General features: G+C 44.0%; 1 protein-coding gene across 2 annotated transcripts in view; it reads right to left on the reverse strand.

The window, feature by feature from the left end:
- Positions 1–22,993, reverse strand: part of LOC138481081 (xaa-Pro aminopeptidase 2-like) — a 633,999-nt gene that overhangs the window by 333,974 nt on the left and 277,032 nt on the right. For both annotated transcript variants that reach the window (XM_069612976.1, XM_069612977.1), the window contains 2 exons: positions 22,412–22,516; positions 6,415–6,501 (listed from right to left, as the gene is read on the reverse strand). In XM_069612976.1, the coding sequence (XP_069469077.1) occupies positions 6,415–6,501; positions 22,412–22,516 (192 nt within the window). The remainder of the gene's footprint in view (positions 1–6,414; positions 6,502–22,411; positions 22,517–22,993) is intronic.

Here is a 22,993-nt window from a genome sequence, read left to right on the forward strand (position 1 = left end):
AAGTCAGCACTCTTCCTACTGCTCAACCTGTTTGCAGCCTTTGACTTAGTTAATGGCGACATATTATGCCAGTATCTAGCCTCAGCTGCTCATTTCACACCTAGCGCTACCACCTGGATAGCATCATTCCTCTCTGTAAGAACAATTAAAGGTTTCTCAACTAATGCTACAGCCCCACCAGTCCAGTTACCAGTGGTGCCCCCCCAGGATTTCTGCATCCCCCCAAATTCTACAATATGTTTACTAAGCCTCTATTCGACCTGCTAGATGACAAAGGAATCACCGATATAGAGTATAAAGATGATATACAGGTCTTGCTTCTGACTCTCTCAATCTCTGCATAATCAACCACATCACTCAGACCTGGATGGCCGCCTCCCACCATCTTTGTCTGAATGACGAAAAAACAGAGATTCTGTTGGTTGGCTAACACATAACACTTAAGAAACTGTCCTCCTAGTACAAAGCATTCAATATCAATGGGATATGCATCCAAGTCTCTAGTAATTTAAAAACCCTAGGTGTCTACCTAGACTCCACTGTCTCTGTCACCAGGCACATCAATGCCATTGCCTCATCTGCTGCCCACACGTCTAAACTAATCAATTCTTGCAGACCATTCCTCATGGCAGAAAATACAATCTCCATTTACAAGAGCACTTGTTGGATCTAAACTGGACTATTGCAACACGTGTTTGTTGGGACATTTGCGTACAACACAATATTAAAAAATTTCAAATTATCCAGAACAATTCCCTCAAAGCTGCGCTTAACATTCCGAAGAGAGATCAAATCTCAGCTGCCAGGAAAAAAGCACACTGGCTCCCTATCCAAGAGAGCATCAAGTTCAAGTCACTCTGCATCACGCATAAGTGCCTCTCGAACGCAGCACCTAAGTACCTGTCTAAATAATTCACCAAGTCTCACTGCACCAGACCCACCCGCCTAACATACTCTAACTTACTCTCTGCCCCAAGATTCAGAAGATCCAAATCAGGAGGGTCTAGCTTCCCTGTCTTGGCTGCCAATAGTTGAAACGCTCTCCCCTTCCGTCTCTGCTCAGAACAATCTTATTGGACCTTCAGAAAGCACCTCAAGACCTCGTTGTTTCCTAAGTGACTTCGGCCTGCCAATTATTGACTTACCTGTAAACCTCAATTTATGCCTGTAACCTGCAACACATGCCCTTAAGACTGTAACAAGTTCCTTGATGCCTCAGCTGTCAGTGCTCTTAATAAATGCAAAAAAATAAATAAAAATAAAAAGTTGCCTAATTATGAAGAGTGAACCCTGGGAGCCCCTATCTAGGATTGTAGCAAAGATCTTTAAAAGACCTAGGAAGTACTTACCTGCACTGGAGAAGGGCAAAGAGTTGAAAATTCTGGTTGAAAAAGACATTGGCCCTCATTACACGGTAGGCGCTAGGGATTTAACGTTACCGGTAATGGAATACCGGTAACATTAAATCCCCATGCGAATCACGACCTGGCTCACCGCTATTAGCGGCACCGCTAAGTACGGTGCCACTAATAGCGGGCAGTCCGCGTGCGCGCGACCCTCCATCCCCTAAATAATGCAATGCCGCTAATAGCACACCATCACAAGCCGAGCGGACATGCCAATAGCGGCATGGTAAAGCCCCCCTAATCCCTTACCGCCATGGCGCTAATACCGCCATTGCGAACCACCCGTTAAGAGAATGGAGCAGTGTTCCCACCTGCCACAGGTGGACAAAATCAGCACAGGTGGAGGCAATGGAGACTCTGGCAGCACAAAAGGAGCACACCACACCCCTTCCCACACCCATTCCCACACCAAGATGGTCCCAATACTAGCAGCATTACATGGGCTGGAGGACATGATTGCAGTGCAGCAGCAACAACAACAGGCAGTACAGAGGAGACGCAGGAGGAGGAGGAGGAGGAGGGCAAGACAGGCACAGCAAGCACCACCACGGCACCTAGTCATACCACAGAGGCAGCCACCAATCCCCAGTATCGGAGCCAGTCCATTTAACCTGACCCCTGAGCAGATAAACACCCTGTACCGTCTGGACCGGGATACCATCACCAGCATTGTGGACATGATACATGATGACATCGTGATCCTCATAGACATCAGAACTGCCATCCCCCCTCTACTAAAGGTGGTGACCGTGTTCCACTTCCTGGCCACAGGCACCTACCAGCATACAGTGGGCACATGCATGGCATCTCACAACCAGTATTCTCACGCACGCTGAATCAGGTACTTGATGCCCTCCTGAGGCATGCACCTGAACACATATTCATGTCACGGACTGCCCAGGAGATTGCAAACACCAAAGTTGGCTTCTATGCACTGACAGGCATCCCAAGTTGCATTGGGGCCATCGACTGTACCCATGTGGAATTGGTGGTCCCACATCACAATGAAGTTGTCTACCGAAACAGGAAGCAATTCCACTCCATCAATGTCCAAATGGTATGTGACGCCAACAAGGTAATCACACATTGTTGTGCCCGTTTCCCCGGATCAACCCATGATTCCATGGTCCTGCGGAACTCAACCATCTCTCGCTACATGGAGTGACAAGCGGACAACGTTCGTGGCTACTTGGTGAGTAGCAGGGCAAGCACATGGCAGTGTGAATGGGGGGATACATACTCCAATTGGGTGTGATTGGGGGGGGGGGAGATGCATACTCCAACTGGGTGTGATTGGGGGGGGAGAGATACATGTTCCAACTGGGTGTAGCTTGTCGTCCGTAGGACAAATGCACGTACAGATGGAGAACAATCTAGGTCTAGAAACATTAAACATCCATCCACATCCACATTGCACAACATTCAACACCAAAAGATACACAAATCTCCTACATGCCGTCAAGATAGTCATACAGATTCAGCGCTGCACAAACACAATAATGCAATGTGCCCCTGAATGCATGCAAAGGGATCACCCCTACCCATAGCATTGAACCACGCACCTATAGCACCACTGAAGTGATGCCTCTCAGCATGGCAACATAAATGTTTGAATGGCAGTACACTAGCAGTGTGGTACCAATTCTGCCTGGGCCCAGGGACACGTAAGACCTGGCCTCACCCAGGACATGTCAATTACTTTTGGAGGCATTAATGGGGCATGTCACTTGCAGGGTCGAACTCAACTTTGCACATTGCAGTCACACAGATCGTCTGCATGCATGCTGTTGATTGTGGACTTCAATCACAATGCAAAGTCAATGTGTGTGATATGAACAGGCCGCTCTTGAGGTGAACAGTAACCAGACCCCATTCCTTCCCCCATACAGGTAATGCCGGCTATCCCCTGAAGAGGTGGCTGCTTACCCCTGTACGGAACCCACAGAACAGGCACGAAGAGGACTACAATCGCGCACATACCCGTACCCGCATCGTGATCGAGCAGACTTTTGGCCATTTGAAGACACGGTTTAGGTACATTAGCAGGTCTGGTGGCGCTCTCCAGTATGGCCATTAGAAGGTTGCCAAGATCACCATGGCATGTGTCATGCCGCACAATATGTGTATCAGACGGAATGTGCCACTGCCCCCGGACGGAGAAATAGAAGCACCTGATGATGATGGTGATGAGGAGGGAGTTGACGGGGATGCAGGTCATGCAAGATGGGATGGCCAGGTGGGACGTGCTGTGAGACAGCATCTAATAAACCAAATATTCTGAGTTACATTTTTTCTTTTTGTGGGAATGGATATGGGCAGTTATGCACTGGTGTCTGTTTGGAAGCGCACAATGGACCCTGTCGCCAATAAAACACACATACACAATGAAGAAGTCCAAGCCTTCCCCTCACCCCCCAAAACAGTCCAAAAACACCCTTCCCCCACCCCCCACAACAGTCCAAAAACACCCTTCCCCCCACCCCCCACAACAGTTCCTCATGTGTCTGCCACAATGTTTTCGTCCAGCCATACACGCGGAAGCCTGACCATGCACTCCCTATTCGCCATTGCCACCAGCAGCATTGGGAGGCTGCCTAGATGTGTGCCTGGTGGTGCGTGAGGAGCGGCGGAGGGGGCTTGTCTGCCTTGAACTGGCGGATGAGGAAGTGGCTGACTGTCCAGGTGGTGGTGGTGGTGGGAACTGGCAACCCATTGCGTCCGCTATCCGTGTGAGGACCTCCCTAAATTGGACAATCTCCCCACACAGCCTGTCTGTACAGGCCTCCATCCCCTCCCTGGAGTGCCTTGCTGTCTCCGCAATCTCAGCCCTGAGACGGGCAGCCTCCTCCACATGCTGCCCAATCAGCACAGTTATTTCCTGTTGCCGCTGGCTGATGCTGGCCAGGTCGAGGGCAGTGTTGCGTTCTGGTGGTATGGCTGCTGTGCCCTCGGATGCAACCAGGTCAACAGGTGAAGCCACCGGAGGGCTACTAAAACCTCCCACGTTGTCCTCGCCAGAGACACTAGACCCAGGTGTCTGCTGTGGTGATGCCTCAGGGGTGCCAGGGGGGTTGGGGCGTGCATCTCCATGTGGAAAGCGGTCGTATCCTCCACATCAGAGAGTGGTGCAGTGGCTGCCGCCTCTCCTGCGGAACTAGCTGCAGCTGAGGGTGGGCCCTCCGTGGCTGGGATCGGTGGTGGTGGGTTCACCTCCGGAGGTGGGGCAGTTGTTGGTGGTGTGGACACTTGCGTCTTGGCAGTGGCGCTCCACCGATGTTTGCCACTCTGCATGTGGACCTTTCTACCTTTGCCTCTTGATGTTGTGGGGGTGTCCTCTGTGTCCTGTGCCTTTGATTTCTTAGTCACAGGGGGTACCTGAGATGCAGTGCCAGCATCCTCACTGTCTGTATGTGAGCCAGTCGGGGACAAAGAGGGGGATGGCATTGGTTACGGTTATATGTACTTAATGCAGTATACATCAACAATGCAGTTGTGGGCATTTTGACTTCATTGTTAAGGATGCAGGTGATGTGTCCGTTCATCCATGCATGGTTGTGTGTGGCACTTGTCTCTGGTGATGTGTGCATGTGTGTGTGTGTTTGGGTTTGACACTGACATAGCCAGGGTTGAATGCATCTGTGGATGTTTGGCCATTCATGAGGTGATTCTGGCCTCACATATGGGGGGACCAGTAGATTCACATTGCATACTTTCATGTGTACACTCACCTCCATCTGAAGTGGTTGCCACGCCATGCTCCATCGTCCCGACTCCCTCTATGGATTACACTCCAATGAGGTTGGCACAGGTCGCTTCCCGTTCCTTCAATTTAATAGAGGAATCAGATCCACCTGATGTGGCAATGTTGTGGTTTGCTGATAGGATACTTCTAACACGTAGGCGGAGATTATCCCACCGCTTTCTGCACTCACGCACATTGCGGGTGGTGGTGCCCACAGCACTGACTTTCAAGGCAAAATCAGCCCAGATTGCCTTCTTTCTGATTAGTGTCTCCGGACGCATGTCGCTGGCAAAGACCACGGCAGCATTGGCAGCAAGGGTCTGGGTTAGCATCATTAGCTCCTCCGTGGTGAATTGTTCCTTCCTCTGCCGGTCGCTAGCTTTTTTTACAGCCTTAGGCATGTCGAGGGTGTCCCTGTGGATTTCCTATTGCACACTACTCAGAACAGGTCCAGGGGGCAGAGGATGGCAATGGATTGTGTTTTTAAAGATGGCCGCCGTGCTCTTTCCCGTTCCTGTGCGATGACGCTATTTCCGGTTCCGCTTGTTTGCATGTAGCGTGAGGACGGAGGTGCTATCTGCACTTTCGTGGAAGCCGGTAAGGGACTTTTTATGGCAGTGGGGTCATTACCGGCATGGCGCTATGCTCGTGTCCGTGTACTCGTAATGGTATGCTATTAGCACCCTCTTGTGAGGGCGGACACGTTAATAGCGCCATGCCGGTAATTTGCGATTTTTACCGCAAAACGTGTAATGAGGCCCATAATTTCCTGATTTGAGCCACATCAAGCCACATCAAGCCAACAATGAACTACGACTGAACTTCTGACACAAAGCGACTTCCCCAACCAGTGCTTGAAGCTACTCTTCACTGTGTTGAGCAGCCCGGACAATACATTCCAGCTGTGAAGTACAGCAAGGCTTTTAATTCTGTTTTGTTTTTTTGATTACTACTATTTTATAGAATAGAAGATTTAAATGCTCACTTAGAGTTAAACAAATCCAGTGCTATATTTTTTTTAAGTTTCTGAAAACATGGATGTGGTCATCAATGAATGCCTCCAAGCTTGTATGTGGCTAAAGAACCAGTTGGCATGTTCATACCATGATTCACAATTAAATGTTTCTGCTGCACTGATAGAAGGCTATGTGTGCTCATCCTCAGACACCCTTCATTAGATTGCATCATACATTTGTTTTTAAGCTACCTAAATTTTATAGTAGCAGGCCATATCTCTGTGGTCCCATTCTGTTCAAACAGACCTACCAATGGAGAAGAGGAAGGGATCAAAACCAATGTTCTCCCCAGGAGCAGTCTTGTTGATGATCCACTCTGCAATGGAACTCGCCCAAGCTGCAAAAAAGATGTTCGAAAAGGATGTTTAATGCAAATCGACCCTACAGCAGAATGACACGTGAAATAACATTGGAGCATTACATAATGGCTACTTAACAACCTCTGATTGAGGAAAATGATGCCCAACATAGGTGTAAGTGCAGTCCTCCTTGAAATGAGTAGTGTCCATCAACTAAGACATGACACAATGTAGACAATATGTTTTTTTTACACAGATTGCATCATACATAGAAACTCAAATATAATTAAAATGTTTGGACATTGAGGAAAAGAACAACATAAACGGACACATGTTTTACATAAATGTTGCACTAGTACTGTGAGAATTTGCACTAGGCTCACACTCTGGTACAAACATTGACATGGTTAGGAAATGGAATGCAGCAATACATGTTTGCCCTGATCCAAACATCTTATTCCGAAAAAGGCACAAGGGCTCAAGGATTTTGACAATTCTGATTTTAGAAAGAAAAAACTCTACAAATAGCAGTGGGAGCAAAAGCCTCTTAAAAATTGTAAAGGTCATGAAGGAGACCCAATTTTTGTACGAAGGATTTCCCTCAATAATAAAGGGAAGACATGCAGATATCATAATAATAATCATGGAACAGCAGCAGTGAGTGGTAATAGGCTAACCAAGTAAATAAGACCAGATCCCACTTACAATTTCAATTTATTAGATATACATCTTGCCCATTTGGCTTTGTATAACACAATACATACAACATAACATACATACAATTCAACTATATCCAAATGTTAAAATTCATATTAAAAACTAAAATACGTTATTCAATACATTTTAAAATTTCCACAATCTTCAGATAAAATAATACCAAAAAATATATCAAATAGATATCATTTCCTCTCATAAAATTCATCACCAGCTCCTTATTTGTATTCACATCAATAGTATTATCATAGGATTCAAAATATTTAGTTCTCAAGGTCATTTAACTTTCACAATTCATAATCAAATGATGTAGGGATTTGATCACATTATTGCCACATAGACAACATTTCCTCTGTCCTTGAGCAAGTCTCAATCTGTCGCCTTTTGTCTCTAACGCCTCAGACACACTGAATTTGAGCAGTAAGTAAGTGTGAAATGTTCTAATGCTTGGATAAGCCTTTATATACATCAGGGGCACAGTTCTAATTGATCTCTCTTCACAATATCCTCCACCTTGTGCTAGCGATGCCAAGTTCACCATGTATTGCTCGTAGCTAGGGACACACATTTTCTTTTTTAACCATGTTTTCAATTGTAGTATTGTACTTTCCGGATCACTTCACAGCCTTCAATTTCTATGGATTCTTTGCAGTAAGCCCATTGTTCCTATAGTCACATTTCCCTCAAGACTCAAGAATGCTTTCACATATGGTACTATTATCATGTCAATTTGCAATTTTCCTATCTTTTCATAGGACATTACGCATTGACTCATGTAGACATACCAGCTCCCCATTATATTGAACTCCAAGTACAAGTATTCAACACTAACACATTGAGGCAATCTAAATAGTTTCCTCAATATTTTAGCTTCAAACATCACAAGGCGTTTTTCAAATTTGTGTCCCCAAATTTCCACGGCATACAGTAACATTGCTCTTATTTTTGCCATGTAGATGGTAATTACTGCAGGAACGGAGTATCCATTGTTTCTCCCAATGAAAATACTCAATGGCCCTCATTAGGACCCAGGCGGTAAGGGGTTTACGCCGGCGTAAACCATGGCGCCCCTTACCGCCTGAGTACGAGTTCCCTTAGCGCCATGGTGATTTTAACGCCTGCTTTTAGCAGGCGTTAAAATCCATGGCGCTAAGGGACCTTGTTGTTAATTACGCCACCGTAATTTACGGTGGCGTAATTAACGCCTTCCCCACTCCCATTATACCCTATGGGGCAAAAATGGGAATGGGGAAGGGTAAATGGGGATTGGGGACTTACCGCCCCGCCAAGGTCAGAATGGGGCGGTAAGTCCGCCAACCCCCATGGCGGATTGGCAGCTTAGCGCCATGGACTATGGTGCTAATAGCGCCATGGTCCTCCGCCAAGGTCCTAATGAGGACTGTGTTTTCAAGCCTTGCCACTGTTGCTCCCAGTTAAGCTTCTTTTCGATAATTATGCCGAGATACTTATACGTGGTGACCTGTTCAATCTTTTTCAGCGCCAAATTCCATGAATATCTCCACAGTCGATATTTATTGGAGAAGACCATTATTTTACTTTTTTCTATATTGATTGACAGACCATTCTCCCCACAATACACGACTAGTGAATTTAACATGCACTGCAGACCTACTGGAGTATAGTCTAACAATAACAGATCATCGGCGTATGCCAGCCATCCAATAATTACATTATTAACTTTCACAGGGTTAGCTTCAGGTTTAATGAAAGCCGTCTTCATATCTGCCAGATGTAAATTAAAGAGAATAGTGGCAATCATGCACCCTTGATTTACCCCAAAACTGGTTGCCATGAAGTCAGAGAGTCTTCCTACTGCATTTAATCTTATTCTTACAGTTGTATAAGTATGGAGCAACATAAGCATTTGTAATAATCCCTGGGGAATTCCCCATGTGTTAAATTTCTGCCATAATCTATTGCGCAACACCGTATCAAAGGCAGCTTAGAAGTCGATGTACGCGCAGTAAACATCTAGATTCCATTTTACCCATGCATGTTCTGCTGCCGTTGTAGCATCAACAAATTATCAGTGGTACTCGATTTGTCCCTAAAATCTATTTGGTTCATAGGTAGGCTTTTTTTTTCAGCTATCCATGCATTTAGTTCCTATAATAATACTCTTGTGAAATTCTTTGATGGGATGTCCAGCATTGCTAGTAATCCGAAGTTTGCTGGTTTATCCCACACCCCTTTCTTGTGTACTGTTAGAATGTGACTAGTTTTCCATGAGGGGGGGATCACTCCAAGTTTACCTATTTGTTTGAAAAGTAGGAGCAGTGCAGCGCCCCATAATTCAGGTTGTCTTTTAATAACTAAGTTACATATCCCGTCAGGGCCTGCTGCGCCTGAGTTCTGTAAATTCTCAATTATCACAATTATATCCAATTCTGAGGCCGTACAATCCCAAATTACATTAGGAATCGGAAGTGTATCCACAGGCAATGCGACTCTTCCCAGAGTTTCATTGATATATTTTCCCCACATTTCTTCAGTGATGCAATTACGGTCAGATCACGTTTTTTACTTTTGCTAAGGAGTTGCCATAGTCCCTGATTATTATATGATAATGCCAATCTTGCTATTTTTTGCCATTGTTTAACCTCACAATCTTTCTTGTGTATTTTTAACCATCGTTTATAGTTCTTTTTCAGATTTTTAATTTGGCATGCTACTTCATATTCAGACAGTTTTATATCCTTTTGTCTCAGCACACTCTTTATCATAGCGCATGGATTCTTTTTCACTTTATCAATCATTTTGTTATTGCCAACTCTTACAGGTAAGACTATATTTGATCTTTCACCTACTGTTTTATATGTTCTCTTTTCTGCAACTAATTTTTGAATATTGCTCATTAATTCCGAATAGTTTGTAATCATCGAAATATTGCTATTCGTTCTCAACTCGCATCCCCGTATAAACTCAGGCAATAAGGACATAACTACATGGGTTGCCCTGTCTATATTTTGTTGGTGCCAAAGTATACTCATCATAGTCAGAGACCTCTTTAATTTGATTTGGGATGTCGAAGAGGAGACATAGCGGCAGATGATCACTCTCCTCTCGCTCTACAATACCCATGTCCCTTATATATTGGATGCTCATATTATTTGAGAAAATGTAGCCTAGAGTTACAGAAGCCCTACCCTCGATTCTACTGAAGACCATTGCTGCATCACTAGGAGTATGGCCATTTAGTTTCACTAGTTTGTGTGCATGTAGTAACTTGGTAAAGTGGTAAACTTGAAACCACAATTTATACAAAACTAACAGACAGAAACAGTCTGCTACATGCAAACAGTTTTCATTCACAGAGAACAACAGAAAGTATACCATTCAGCCAATTTCTAAGATACAGACGTATTATCTCAGAAGAAGATGAATACAAAAACAAGATTGAAGGCCTTAAAAGTAAATTTGAAAAAAGAGGTTATCAGCCAATGAACATTAATATAAGTGCTGATAAAGTAAGCAGGATCAGCAGAGAAGAAGCACTGAAACCAAAAGAAAAAACAGAAGTAGAGAAACTGGTATATGTTACCACTTACTCCCAACAGAGTCCTAAAATAAAGAAAATCATCAAGAAGAACTGGACAACTCTCACACTTGATCTTGTGATGAAAAGACTCTTTCCAGAACCCCCACTTTTTGCATACAATAAAAGTAAATCAATCAGATAACATTTGGTCAAGGCAGATTTCTCCGCTGGAAGACAGACTCAGGTAAACTGGAAAGGAAGAACACTGTGTCATAATTGCAATAACTGCAATAATCTAATTACAGGCAACACCATCACTCATCCTCACAAAGGGTACAAAATAAACCTCCATCACTCGTCTACATGCCACTCCAAGAATGTAATATATGGCATAAAATGCCCCTGCGGTCTATATTATGTTGCAATGACAACAAGGAAAGTGAAAACAAGATGGTCAGAACATAAGTCCAACATAAGAACAGGCGCCATCAAATCTCCAGTAACTCAACACTTCAAAAAAGAGAGACATAACATTGCCCAAATAAGGTTTATTATTTTTGAACAAATAAAAGTACCAAGGAGAGGGGGAAACCTTAACAAGATGCTGCTACATAAAGAAACATACTGGATTGAAAAATTGAATTCCAAGCAGCCAAACGGTATGAACACTGATTGGGACCTAAGTTATTTTTTATAACATATAAAGAAGTTTGAACAAAATTACTGCAATACGGCTTGTGGCTGTTGAGGTGCACACTTCACTGGCCACAGCGTGAGCGCTTTAAAATGGAGCCCATTTAATATACCGGGGCATATATGGCTAATACAGACCACGATCGAGTGTAAGTCTATTGAATAATGAGCGCCACTTGAAATAGTTGGTTTTCGAAATTCCGTAAATACATCTACAGATGAATGAAGTGGACAATTCCATAAACAACTTGACAAATACCATGAGTCAGTCACAGAAACGCACTAGGAGTAAAAATCAGTGCCATTTAACTCAGTAACTTGTCATCAGTAGTTTGTACAAGATGACGCGCAGCAAAATCCATAGAAACAACCATTTGTGTCTACATGGAGAGAGAGAAAGGACTAATTAGAACATGGATGCCATCACAACCAACAAAACCATGGGAACGCGATTTTCAAACCCAGGCAATACGAAGAATCCATCCTCCGCTGCCAGGAGCTGCCACGAAAGGACGACCGTAATAAGGAGCAGAAAAACATCATCAGACTGGAGGCAAGGACGACAGACAGATTGGTGAAAGGAAACCAAGCTACCCTGGGAGACGACGAGACAGAGGTGAGCAGCGCTAACCGCATGGACACAGCAAAATGCAATATATTCCAGAATCAGTTAACTAGGGTTTTGTGACTGGGACACAGCGCTATTATCTAGCGACTGTTCCCAGCACAAAGCCCACACACAATAAAGTCACAGACATCCTAAAAAATGAACACTTTTCGTTTTTTTCACAGACCTAAACACCCTCTGGTGCTTTAAGGAAGAACAATCGTAGAGCCAGATTCAATTGCAAGAAAGCAATATTGACACGTTTATGATGTTTTTAAGAAGATAAAATCTTCAGAATTAGAGATATTTGAGGTTCAAAATGTATACTGATAAAAAATGAAAAGAGTAATTATGATGATAATATTTGTTGAACAAACAATGACCAAGGAACTGAACAGAAATATGTTATTTTTAACTACTAGAATCTAAAATCACTGAAACAAGGTACTGATCCGCACCTGATGAAGGGCATTCAGAGCCCGAAACTCGTAGTGCATTAGAGAAACCCTCAAACAAAAGGACTATTGGCTTCCGAGCCAGTTACAAGTTTGATATATGGACTAAAGTTTCTCTTAAAATAATAGGAAATGTACCCACGGGGGAAGAAAATGTTACACTTTGTTGTTTGAATTGTGATTTATATGGAAATGTTTTAAGTACCCTTTACTTTGATATACTGTCAAGCATGAAGTAATGCTAAAAGTCTGCAACAATTTATGTTTTGAACATTGAAGAATTTAGAAAATGAATGGGGTACAATAGTTACCACAAAAAAACTTTGTTTAAATAATTAAAACTGGTGTAAAACCACAAGTAAATATAGTATTAATTTTTGCATAGTTTTATGCTCAAAAGTGTGCACGGAGCCAAGGTCATTTTTGCTAAAGTGATCCCAAAATTGTTCTATGCATGTAGTAACTTGTGCCATTTGATCCCTTGTTTGTTATGGGTCTTACAATTTGATTCAGATCTATGTGTTCTCCCCAGGCACTCATCATCAGTGCCAAGATCGCCAATGTTTGCGTTCAAGTCGCCCATTAACCATATAGGGTAACGATGGTTATACACCTTTAGCACAATATCAACTGTTGACATATTTTCTTTTGTCATTAACGTGTTGGGGGGGTCATAAACATTAATTACTATGATTATTATTTTAGAGCATGATAGTTTAGTTGCTAGCACATACTGCGTTGACAAGGATAGTTTTTCAATCTTCTATGGAGATGAAACGAATACTAGCAGACCTCCTTTCGGTCTTCCGAGAGGACCTTTAGTGGCAACTTGATGAACAGTGCTTCTGTTATCCAGCTGCATCTCAGCTGTTAGCCATGTTTCTTGGAGTGCTACCACACTAAATATTGCCATATTTGCGATCAGTCCTTCTTCTATAAACAGATGTGTATGCCCTCTAGTATTCCAGGAGTATAACAAGACTAATGATTTTGGTCATTGCTGTGTATCCGCAAAGCGTTGCTTAAACATCAATGGCAGCCATTGCCAGTAACATTCAGGAATGTTTTTTGGGTCACCCTTTACTTTAATAGGGGCAAGGAGAGATGCATCCTTCTCAACACCTTGTTTCACGTGGTTGAGTTGAGTCAATGGAGACCCCAGACCCTGCTTATTCAGGGTATTACTATTGGTAGGCTTATTTGGGAACGTGATACGACCACCTTGCACTGTTTCGGTGGTGGATATCTGTCTTTGTGTTGATATCTCATACTGTCGTTTAACCAACGGTATCTCTACTCTTTGGACAGCACATGCCAAGCGCAATAGGTCAATCTCAAAGCCCATGGTGTAAACCAAAGTTGCCTCGGCTTCAAAGCACACATTGTTTATATAACGATTCATTACTTCAAGCTGCTCGACCAATCTTATATCATTAGATGTGATTACTTTCAATGGCACAATGGATTTAAAAATACATAATACAGCCGCTCAATTAAGAGGAGATGAGTGCATTTCCTGATGGACTTGAGTGATTTGCATTTCCGCCATCTTATTTTGATCAGATTTTTCTTGGACACTACTATGGATATTTTCTGCATTACAGTTTCTTGTCTCCCATACCTCTGGTAGTGTCATTTGCACCTTTTCTGCCGGTCCACTCGTGGTTAATGGATTTCTCACATCAGTGGCTGGCTTTTTCACAGTAATGGTTTCATTAACAGATGTTATTTTTTCCTCTTCTGTCCTGGGTGTTTTTTTTCTTCTTCTTCACTGTTCTGTTTTTATACATGAACGGATGATATACACATGGGCCTCTCTTTTTCCACTTTTCCGCTTCTTATAACTTTCACACCGTCATGTGAGGCCCTTCCTTTTGCAGCAGTTCTATCCATTTCATTTGTTCGCTCAGAACTTTTCTTTTTTTCACATACATCACAACGATGCTCACTCGTATTTGTATGAATCAATAACGATTGGACATCAATCTTAGTCTCCAAATGAGCAACATGGAAAACAGATTTTCTAATGCGTAGAACATATCATCAGAGTTCATACTAACGTCCACATCATTCACACAATGATATCACTTTTTTCAGGCCAAACTTTAGACTTGAAGCTAAATATTGGTGGAATTGTTGGATCGTATTTAATTGTATCAGGGACCATTACCCCATAATTTCTGCCAGACAGTTCCTCAGAATCAATTGATTCTAATTTATAGGGTTGCGTTGGGGTGGATAGCGGCATTGAGGGGTCATTACCCACATTCTCGATGTCAAACTCCTGTAACGCGGAGTCAGGCAAATCGATTGCACATTTTGCATTATTACAGGGCTCCTTATGTATCATAACATCAGTCCAGACATTAGATTCACATATCCATTCTGTTCTACACTTTGCTCACTGCATATTTCTGCTGTATTGTTGTCTGCATTAGGGACAAATACAATAGCCATAGGGTTAGGTTTGTTAGCCGTAGAGCAAGCCGTAGAGATGTAATCAACATTTTCCCTCGCGATGGTATTTACACCCACACTTTCACATGTTTTTTGTTTTGGATTACCACATAGCCCTTCAGACAGTAATTTACTACTCACACAGCCCAACTCACTTGCCAGCTCAGAGGCCAAATCTTCTGATACTTTTGTTGGGATTTCACCATTTACTGTAAAGTTTGTGCGAGTCACAGTTGGCATCTTACTAAAATATTCAGTGATCGCATTTCCCTGGATTACAGCTTTCTTTGGTCTAGAAATTATTTTAGGAATGCAAATACGCCTGTTTCTCAGGGTTTTCTGTATAGCTATTTCTTTTTCATAGTCATCCATGAATTCCCTCCTATTAGGATTATTGAAACTCGTAACATTTGGAGATTGTTTGTTTGGGATCTATTAGACCCGTTAGAAGCCTCCTCATTCAAATACATAGACAATTCAATGTTAATTGTTGCACATCAATACACACAATGCTGCTAAAGATTTTGCAAGTGACTTATATTTTGTGCGAGGAGGTAACACTTTATAACCGGCACCTTTGTATCACATGCAACGCGGCAACCCTGACAAACACAATGGGCCTCATTACATGGTAGGCGTTAAGGCTTTACCGGTACCAGTATTTTACCGGTACCGGTAAACCCTTACCGCCTTACTACGAGGTCCCTTTGCGGGTTGGGGAATTTAACGCCTGCTTTTTACAGGCGTTAAAAACCAACCCGCAAAGGGACCAGGGAGCTAATTACGGTACCGCAATTTGCGGTGCCGTAATTAGTACCTTCCCCATTCCCATCATGCCCTATGTGGCAAAAATGGGAATGGGGAAGGGCAATGGGGGAAGGGGGAATTACCGCCCCACCAACCTTGGAATTGGGCGGTAATTCCCCTTTCCACCAAGGCGGTGCCAGTATTTTACCGGCATGGACCAAGGTGCTAATAGCACCTTGGTCCACCGACATCCGTGTAATGAGGCCCAATGGCTCGGCAGTGGCTGCCGGCTTGCTTACATGCTCCGCTGCCAGCAGCGAACAGCCGAACAGCCACTTCCGAGCCACTTCTCGGAGCGCGCACGCAGGAGCGCACAGCTGGCTGCTTATGATGACACATATGGGAGGGGGCATGGCTTACTTCCTAAAAATGAGATAGGATAAAAAATGAGGACTATAAATCAATGTGGTCAACTATAAATATATTAGAGAGTCCAGGTCAATCTAATTATAAAGTTCTTGGGTGCTTGAGTAGAGATGAGAGTGTACCAAGCAAAGTCCTCTACAGCACAGGGTGAGTAGAGCGTAGATTCCAGCCGAATAGAGCGTAGATTCCAGCCGAATAGCCACTTCCGAGCCACTTCTCAGAGCAGGCGCGCAGGAGCACGCAGCTGGCTGCTTATGATGACACGTAGGGGAGGGAGCGTGGTTTACTTCCAAGCAAAGTCCTCTGCAGCACAGGGTGAGTAGAGTGTAGATTCCAGCCCAACAGCCACTTCCGAGCCACTTCTCGGAGCACACACACAGGAGCGTGCAGCTGGCTGCTTATGATGACACGGAGGGGAGGGGGCGTGGCTTCCTTCCAAGCAAAGTCCTCTTCAGCACAAGGTGAGTAGAGCATAGATTCCAGCCGAACAGCCACTTCCGAGCCACTTCTCTTAGTTAGAGTTAGGTGGCTGCCAAAATCTTCGCCTGGCCACACCTCCTTAACCAGATCAAAATTATTATAAAAAACAAATCTACCCAATTGCATAAGAAAACTCTTTACAATTGTTTGGCAAAATGCCTATTTCATCAGAGGTCTAAACAGTAGTATTTCATTTGCACCAACGGACTAAACCGCACAGAACTGGAGATTGATATGTAGTAATTCTGCAGAAAAATAAAAATGAAAGAAATAACTACTTGCCAAATAGATGAACTAACTGTTAAAGATCCAGAAAATATAGATTTTAATTAAACAATTTTTAAATCACTAGCTGCTTCATTTAGTATAATACAAAATGTGACTAAGGACAATAAACACATTTGCCCACCTTTGTTAATTTTTTCTGCAAGCCAGCTCGAAAAATATAAGGATGTTAAAAACTGGCAATAAGAAAATGAAAATGAGTAACAATACCTCATCTCACAACCTAAAATGGGATGACTATTTAACTGGAAACCAGACAGCCCAACAATTAATAAAGGAGGTAGTCTAATGTGGTTATTTGGTCATCATTAACAAATCATATTATACACTTGCGGTACAATTGACTGACACACATTTTTACAAATTATTACAATAAAATCCATTGGGCCTCATTACACGGTAGGCGGTAAGGGTTTACCGGCACCGGTATTTTACCGGTACCGGTAAACCCTTACCGCCTCACTACGAGGTCCCTTTGCGGATTGGAGAATTTAATGCCTGCATTTTGCAGGCGTTAAAAACTAACCCGCAAAGGGACCAGGGAGCTAATTACAAACACTTAGTATAGAATGCAATGCATGTGGTTCAGAATGAATTGACTCCCCATTCATCCGATTCTGTTGCTCTACAACCGCCACCGAACTCCTGAAGAATGTAGACTTTGCCATCTAGAGAGGACAACAGAGATGCTCAAGCACCCAACACTTTTTTGCACGGGCTTAACAGAGAAGAGGACTTTACTCTTTGGCTCCCTATTGGCAGAAAGACAAATAGACATGGACAAAGACCTTGTGTGGATTTTGCAGTGCAGAGAGTCCTTTCCTGAGATATTTGCTCTCATAAAATTTTTGAAGCAGATCTTCTATGACACCAAGGTCGTGACCTGACTAGAGAGCTTAAGCAATATGAGATCAACTGCACAAAGGCCAGCAAACTGGAGTTTCCTTACCCTATATGGACTACATGATTGATACCTGAACTGGAATACCCGTACATTTACGAAGAAACAGATATGACAAAAAGATTTGTAAGAAACAAAATGTTTAATAAAAAAAAGAAAAAGAAAGAAAAAGAAAAATGAACACTACACGTAGTAGTTTTATAGCCCTCTTTTACTATTTTCTAACAAGCCCAGGATTCTTGGAAACAAAGTTGACAATTCAGAATCCTTCCAGTCCTGATCTCCATTCTAGATATAAGAAGTATTGGGGTTTTCTATCATGTGGCACACCAAAGGTTATGCCATGCGCTTTTTGCCCTCCATCATAACAATCCAGAGAGGGTTCTAGTGATAAAAACATTAGATCCATTTTGACAGTGAATCTGACATACCACCTGTTTTACAAATTGCCACTTATATTGTCTATGACAAGTGTTAAACTGGGGTGTCTGGGTAATGTAATACAGAGATGGAACTGTGACTACCACCATAACGGCTGTTATGATTGCGGTTCTGTGAGAGCAATGACGATTGTTGTTCATCACTCCTCTTCAAAGCTCCTCCTCATGCCTCACTCTCGGTTGTACTTCTTGATAACAGCCCCCCCCACCCTTTCCTGGAATAAGCCTCTGTGCTCGTTCTGAGCTCACACACTGAACCTTCACTTTATCATTTTTTGGAGCTTGAGGTGCAGCTCCTGAAACTGTCTAGTACTGCATGTGCAGGGAGTTGTGGGAGATGTAGTCCGAGCAGCAGATATTTCTTACTGAGATAAGGGCAGCTGCCAGCTTTCCCCAGGGATCTGCATTCGCTGTCCTGATAAGCCACTGTGACTCTGCTGCAAATGCTACCATCGGCTCAGATGGATAGCACAAAGAAATACTAATGAGTAGCAGCAGTCTAAAAGAGAAGAGTTTTCAGTAGACTACGGAAATGGAAGTGATTCTCAACACGTCTAAGGGCAAAAGGCAATTCATTCCACCATCTGGCAGCTGCAACAAAAAAAGCCTGGCCACAAATCCTAGAGAAGTGGAACTTTGGAACACTCACTAGGACAGCCTTTCTAGAGTGAAGAGTGTGGCCCGGAACATAGGGTAAACATTTTTCACAAAGGTAATCAGCTCACTGACCATAAAATGCTCTGTGTATCAGACAGAGGGCTTTAAAGTCAATCCTCTTAGTGACAGGGAGCCAGTAGTGCAGGGAGTGGAGTACTCGGGTAATATGAGCACAGTAGGGAGTGGATGTGGCCACCCTAGCCACAAGGTTCTGAAGGAGCTGCAACCTGCGAACCAGCCCCACAGGTTGTGCCAAAACAGGGCATTACAAAAGTCGATATGACTAAGTACAGAAGAAACTACCACCAAGGGACGCAGATGGGCAGGGAGGAAAGGCAAAATCCCTCGAAGGACCCGTAGAAGGAAATGGGCAGTTTTGAAAACAGCACTGACTTGAGCAGGCATAGACAGTGAAGCAGATAGATAGGCCCTCATTACAACCCCGGCGCTAAACCATGGCGCTATTAGCACCATGGTTGGTGCCGGTGTTGTAACGAGTCCGCCATGGTGGAATGGGGAAATACCGCCCCATTCCAAGGTTGGCGGGGCGGTAATTCCCCATGCCGCCATGGCCCTTCCCCATTCCCATTTTTGCCCCATAGGGCTCAATGGGAATGGGGAAGGTGCTAATTACGGCACCATAAATTACGGTGCCGTAATTAGCTCCTAGGTCCCTTTGCGGGTTGGCTTTTTGACGCCTGCTAAAAGCAGGCGGTAAAGTTCCCCCCGCAAAGGGACCTGGTAATCAGGCGTTACGGGTTTAACGGCGCCGACACTTTTTACGGCGCCGTTAACCCCTTAACGCCTGGGTTGTAATGAGGGCCATAGACTCCAAGATTTTTCACCAGAGACACAGTATCAGGAACAGCACCCAGAGCAGTGGGCTATAGAGATGACGATCAAAGAGCAATGTCAGTCAGGGACCCTACCACCAGGACCTCTGTCTTTTCCCCGTTAAGCTTCAGCCAGTTTCCTCCCATCCGCTCCCCCACAGCCACTAGGCAGTCACACAGCCGTCCCGACACCTGGGAGTGGGTGAGATCTAAGCAGACCAAAATCTGGGTGTCGTCGGCATAGGAATAGTGCCAGAAGCCATGGGAGTGGATGAGTCCCATCAATGGCTGGACATAGATGTTGAACAACATCAGGGACAAGGCGTATCCTTGAGGAACACCACAGAAAAGTGCCCAAGAGGTATTAAACAGCGGGCGTGAAAAGGATTAAGACCTATCTGTAAGAAAGGAAGAGAACCAGTTCAGGACAGGTCCAGAGAGGCTGGCAGACTTCATGCGGAACAACAGGGTGGTGTGGTCTACGGTGTCAAAAGCTGCAGAGAGATCTAACAATATCAGAGCTCCCACTCCACCACGGTCAACCAGTATGGTGAGGTCATCAACCACAGACACCAGGACACTCTTGGTCCCCCGACCTGGTCAGAAACCAGACTGAAAAGGATAAAAAAATTAGAAGACTCAAGAAATGAGGATAGAAGGGTAGAGATGAGTGATTCTAGTAGTTTCATAAGAAACAGAAGAAGTGAGATAGGGCGATAGTAAGCCAGAGTGGCGGCATCAAGTGAAGGGTTTTTCAAAAGTGGGATGAAAGTGGCCTGTTTAAGTTCTTTAGGAATAAAGCCCTGCTGACAGGAGAGAGTGAGCGCTGTCGTAAACCAGGGAGTAATGTCCGACAGGATATCCTTCAGAACGGCAAGGGGAATTGGATCAGACGGAGAAGCTAACTTCAGTTTGCTAACTGCTCCAGAGACATCATCTGGAGAGAAAAAAGGGAAGTACGACCATGATAAAGATAACGGGGGGAGACATACCATGAGATGAAAGAACTCGACTCCACAAAAGGAATGGAATTGAAACCAATTCCACCTCCTCGTGCGCTGCAAAGATATTGGTGTGAAAATGTTTCGACTGTGGCCGTGTGCACATTTTGGGGCTAAAGCATTTTATGCCTCCGTAAATGGCTGAAATGTTTAAGCGCGTGACAGAAAACACTAGAAGGTGACATTTTTCGCAAGAAATGGCCCATTTTAGCTGTAAGAGTGGAAATGAGGATTTTTCTACAGTACCTTCAGTCAGTCCAAGGTACAAAAATCGTGTATTTCGCCCAGGCCTCAGCATAAAGAGGGTGCAAATGAAAAATAAATCATTCAACCCTAAGCAAAAGGCAACAGGTCAGAGTGTGGCTTGCCTCAAGTCAGCTTTAGAATTTTTATTATAGATTTTTTTTAATGCAGTTTTTCAAATACACTTAAACATCACTTAGTTATAGATTGTTCACCTTTTTCACCAAATCAGTAATAGGAAATGTATTTATGGTCCTTCTCCAACCCTGTCCAACAAGTCAGTTTTCCCTTACCTGTGTTGATCGTATTCCAAAATAGCCCTGTGCATTAATTGTTTGAGCCTAGTTCAGCACGAATGTCAAATTCTCTTGGTATTATGTGCATGCTATCTATCATCAACTGCAACACATTGTCTGCTGAGGGTTCACTTGAAATTGATATTAGTGTCCTGTAAAAGAGAGAGCTTGACAGAAAGCCAAGTAATAAAAGAATTTTGTGCAAATACTCAAACCCACACAAGGCTCTTGTTGTCATTTTGCTATTAACTCTAGTCGCTTGCATTCAATAAATGACCACGTGTGGTGGTGGGGGCAATTTAAAAATATAGTAAACGAACGGTCTGTTACTTCAAGGGCGCATCCCTCCTGGGTCAATTAGTTCGTTTCCCTTTTTCTTCTGCTCTGTCTGGCTGCTCTGCCTCCTTTCATCCCCTACCCCCACACACCTCATAAAGACCTGCCTAAGAGCTGCAGGTGGGCGCAGTAGTTGAGCAGTGGGGGTGTTTTCAGGGGAGATGAGGGAGTTGTACTCCTGGAAGAAGGTGGTGTCTACTGGGATTATATTCAGTTTGCCCATCACCCCGGGACCCTTCACTCTCTCTCTTGCTGTGCATTACTTGCCCTTCGGTTGCTGCAAGCTGACCATGCTGCCCCCACAGAGGCAATGGGCCTCATTACAACCCCGGCGGTAGCCATGCTGGTAAAAACAGCACAGCTGCCGCTGGAGTCCAGTTTTTTTCTGGCTCCTGGCTTTGGGGAATTACCGGGGCATTACAATCCCGGTGGTCCCGCTAATTTCCCAAAGCCAGGCACTGGAAAAAGTAATTCCCCAATCCCATTCGAGTCCCATTGGACTCAATGGGAATGGGGAGGACGGAAGCACCGGCACCGTGTCCAAAAGTGCCATTGCTTCCGCCAAAGACTGCGAGCGGGTGCCGTTCTGCCCGCCACGTCAGACCTGTCCGGACCGGCACACTCGTAATGAGGACCAATGTGATGCTAACATATGTGCGCTACAAACCCACACATTCTTCAAGCGTGACTTTACTGGAACTTACAAAAATCTTCCACGATCATCCTGTCTTTTCTTCCTGTTCTTACCAACACATTTTGCTGCATACAGTGAAAACGACGCCTACTGAAGACAAGCACCCCCGTGTCAGACAGTTAGGGAACATTTCTAATTATATGCATTTTTTTTTTATTTCTTAGCCTCTATAGTGATCACTGACGTGTTTTATGCAGCTCCCAGTTGCAGTCCATCTGCCGCTCTGCCTGCGTCCAATACCGACTGTCTGTCCACAGTGTTGCCTTCGTCATCGTCACCACAGCAGTTCCTGAAAGACAGCAATTGTATGTACACCATTCAATTTGTACACATTGTTATTTGTACATTATTTATTGAGTTGAGCTTTTGTATTGTACCTGTATATTAAATTTAAATGTACACAGTATAATGTAATGTGATTCATCTCTCTATGGAATGGGCGCGAACATGCATAATATTGGAGGTGGCCATCGTGTAGGGTGAACAGTTTTTGAAAATAAAAAACCGGGACAGGCCACTGACATAGAAGTAGGACTACAACTTCAGCGGTGAAACTGTATTCCTACTTTTTATGTGGGTGGCCTGTCCTGTATCATGTTACAGGAACAGAACGCGTATTGGGACCGGAGGAAGGTGGAAGGTATGTGGAAGGGGGTGAAAATCGAGTGAGGAGAGCTCCCGGAGTCCGAGACTGTTTTAAGTTTAAAAACCCTATACAGGATTTGGGGATTGGGTTGATAGCATCCCGGTTTTTGGCCAAACCGAT

Source organism: Ambystoma mexicanum, chromosome 5p, assembly GCF_040938575.1.
Source record: "Ambystoma mexicanum isolate Mex_15411 chromosome 5p, UKY_AmexF1_1, whole genome shotgun sequence".
Taxonomy (NCBI): Eukaryota; Metazoa; Chordata; class Amphibia; order Caudata; family Ambystomatidae; genus Ambystoma; species Ambystoma mexicanum.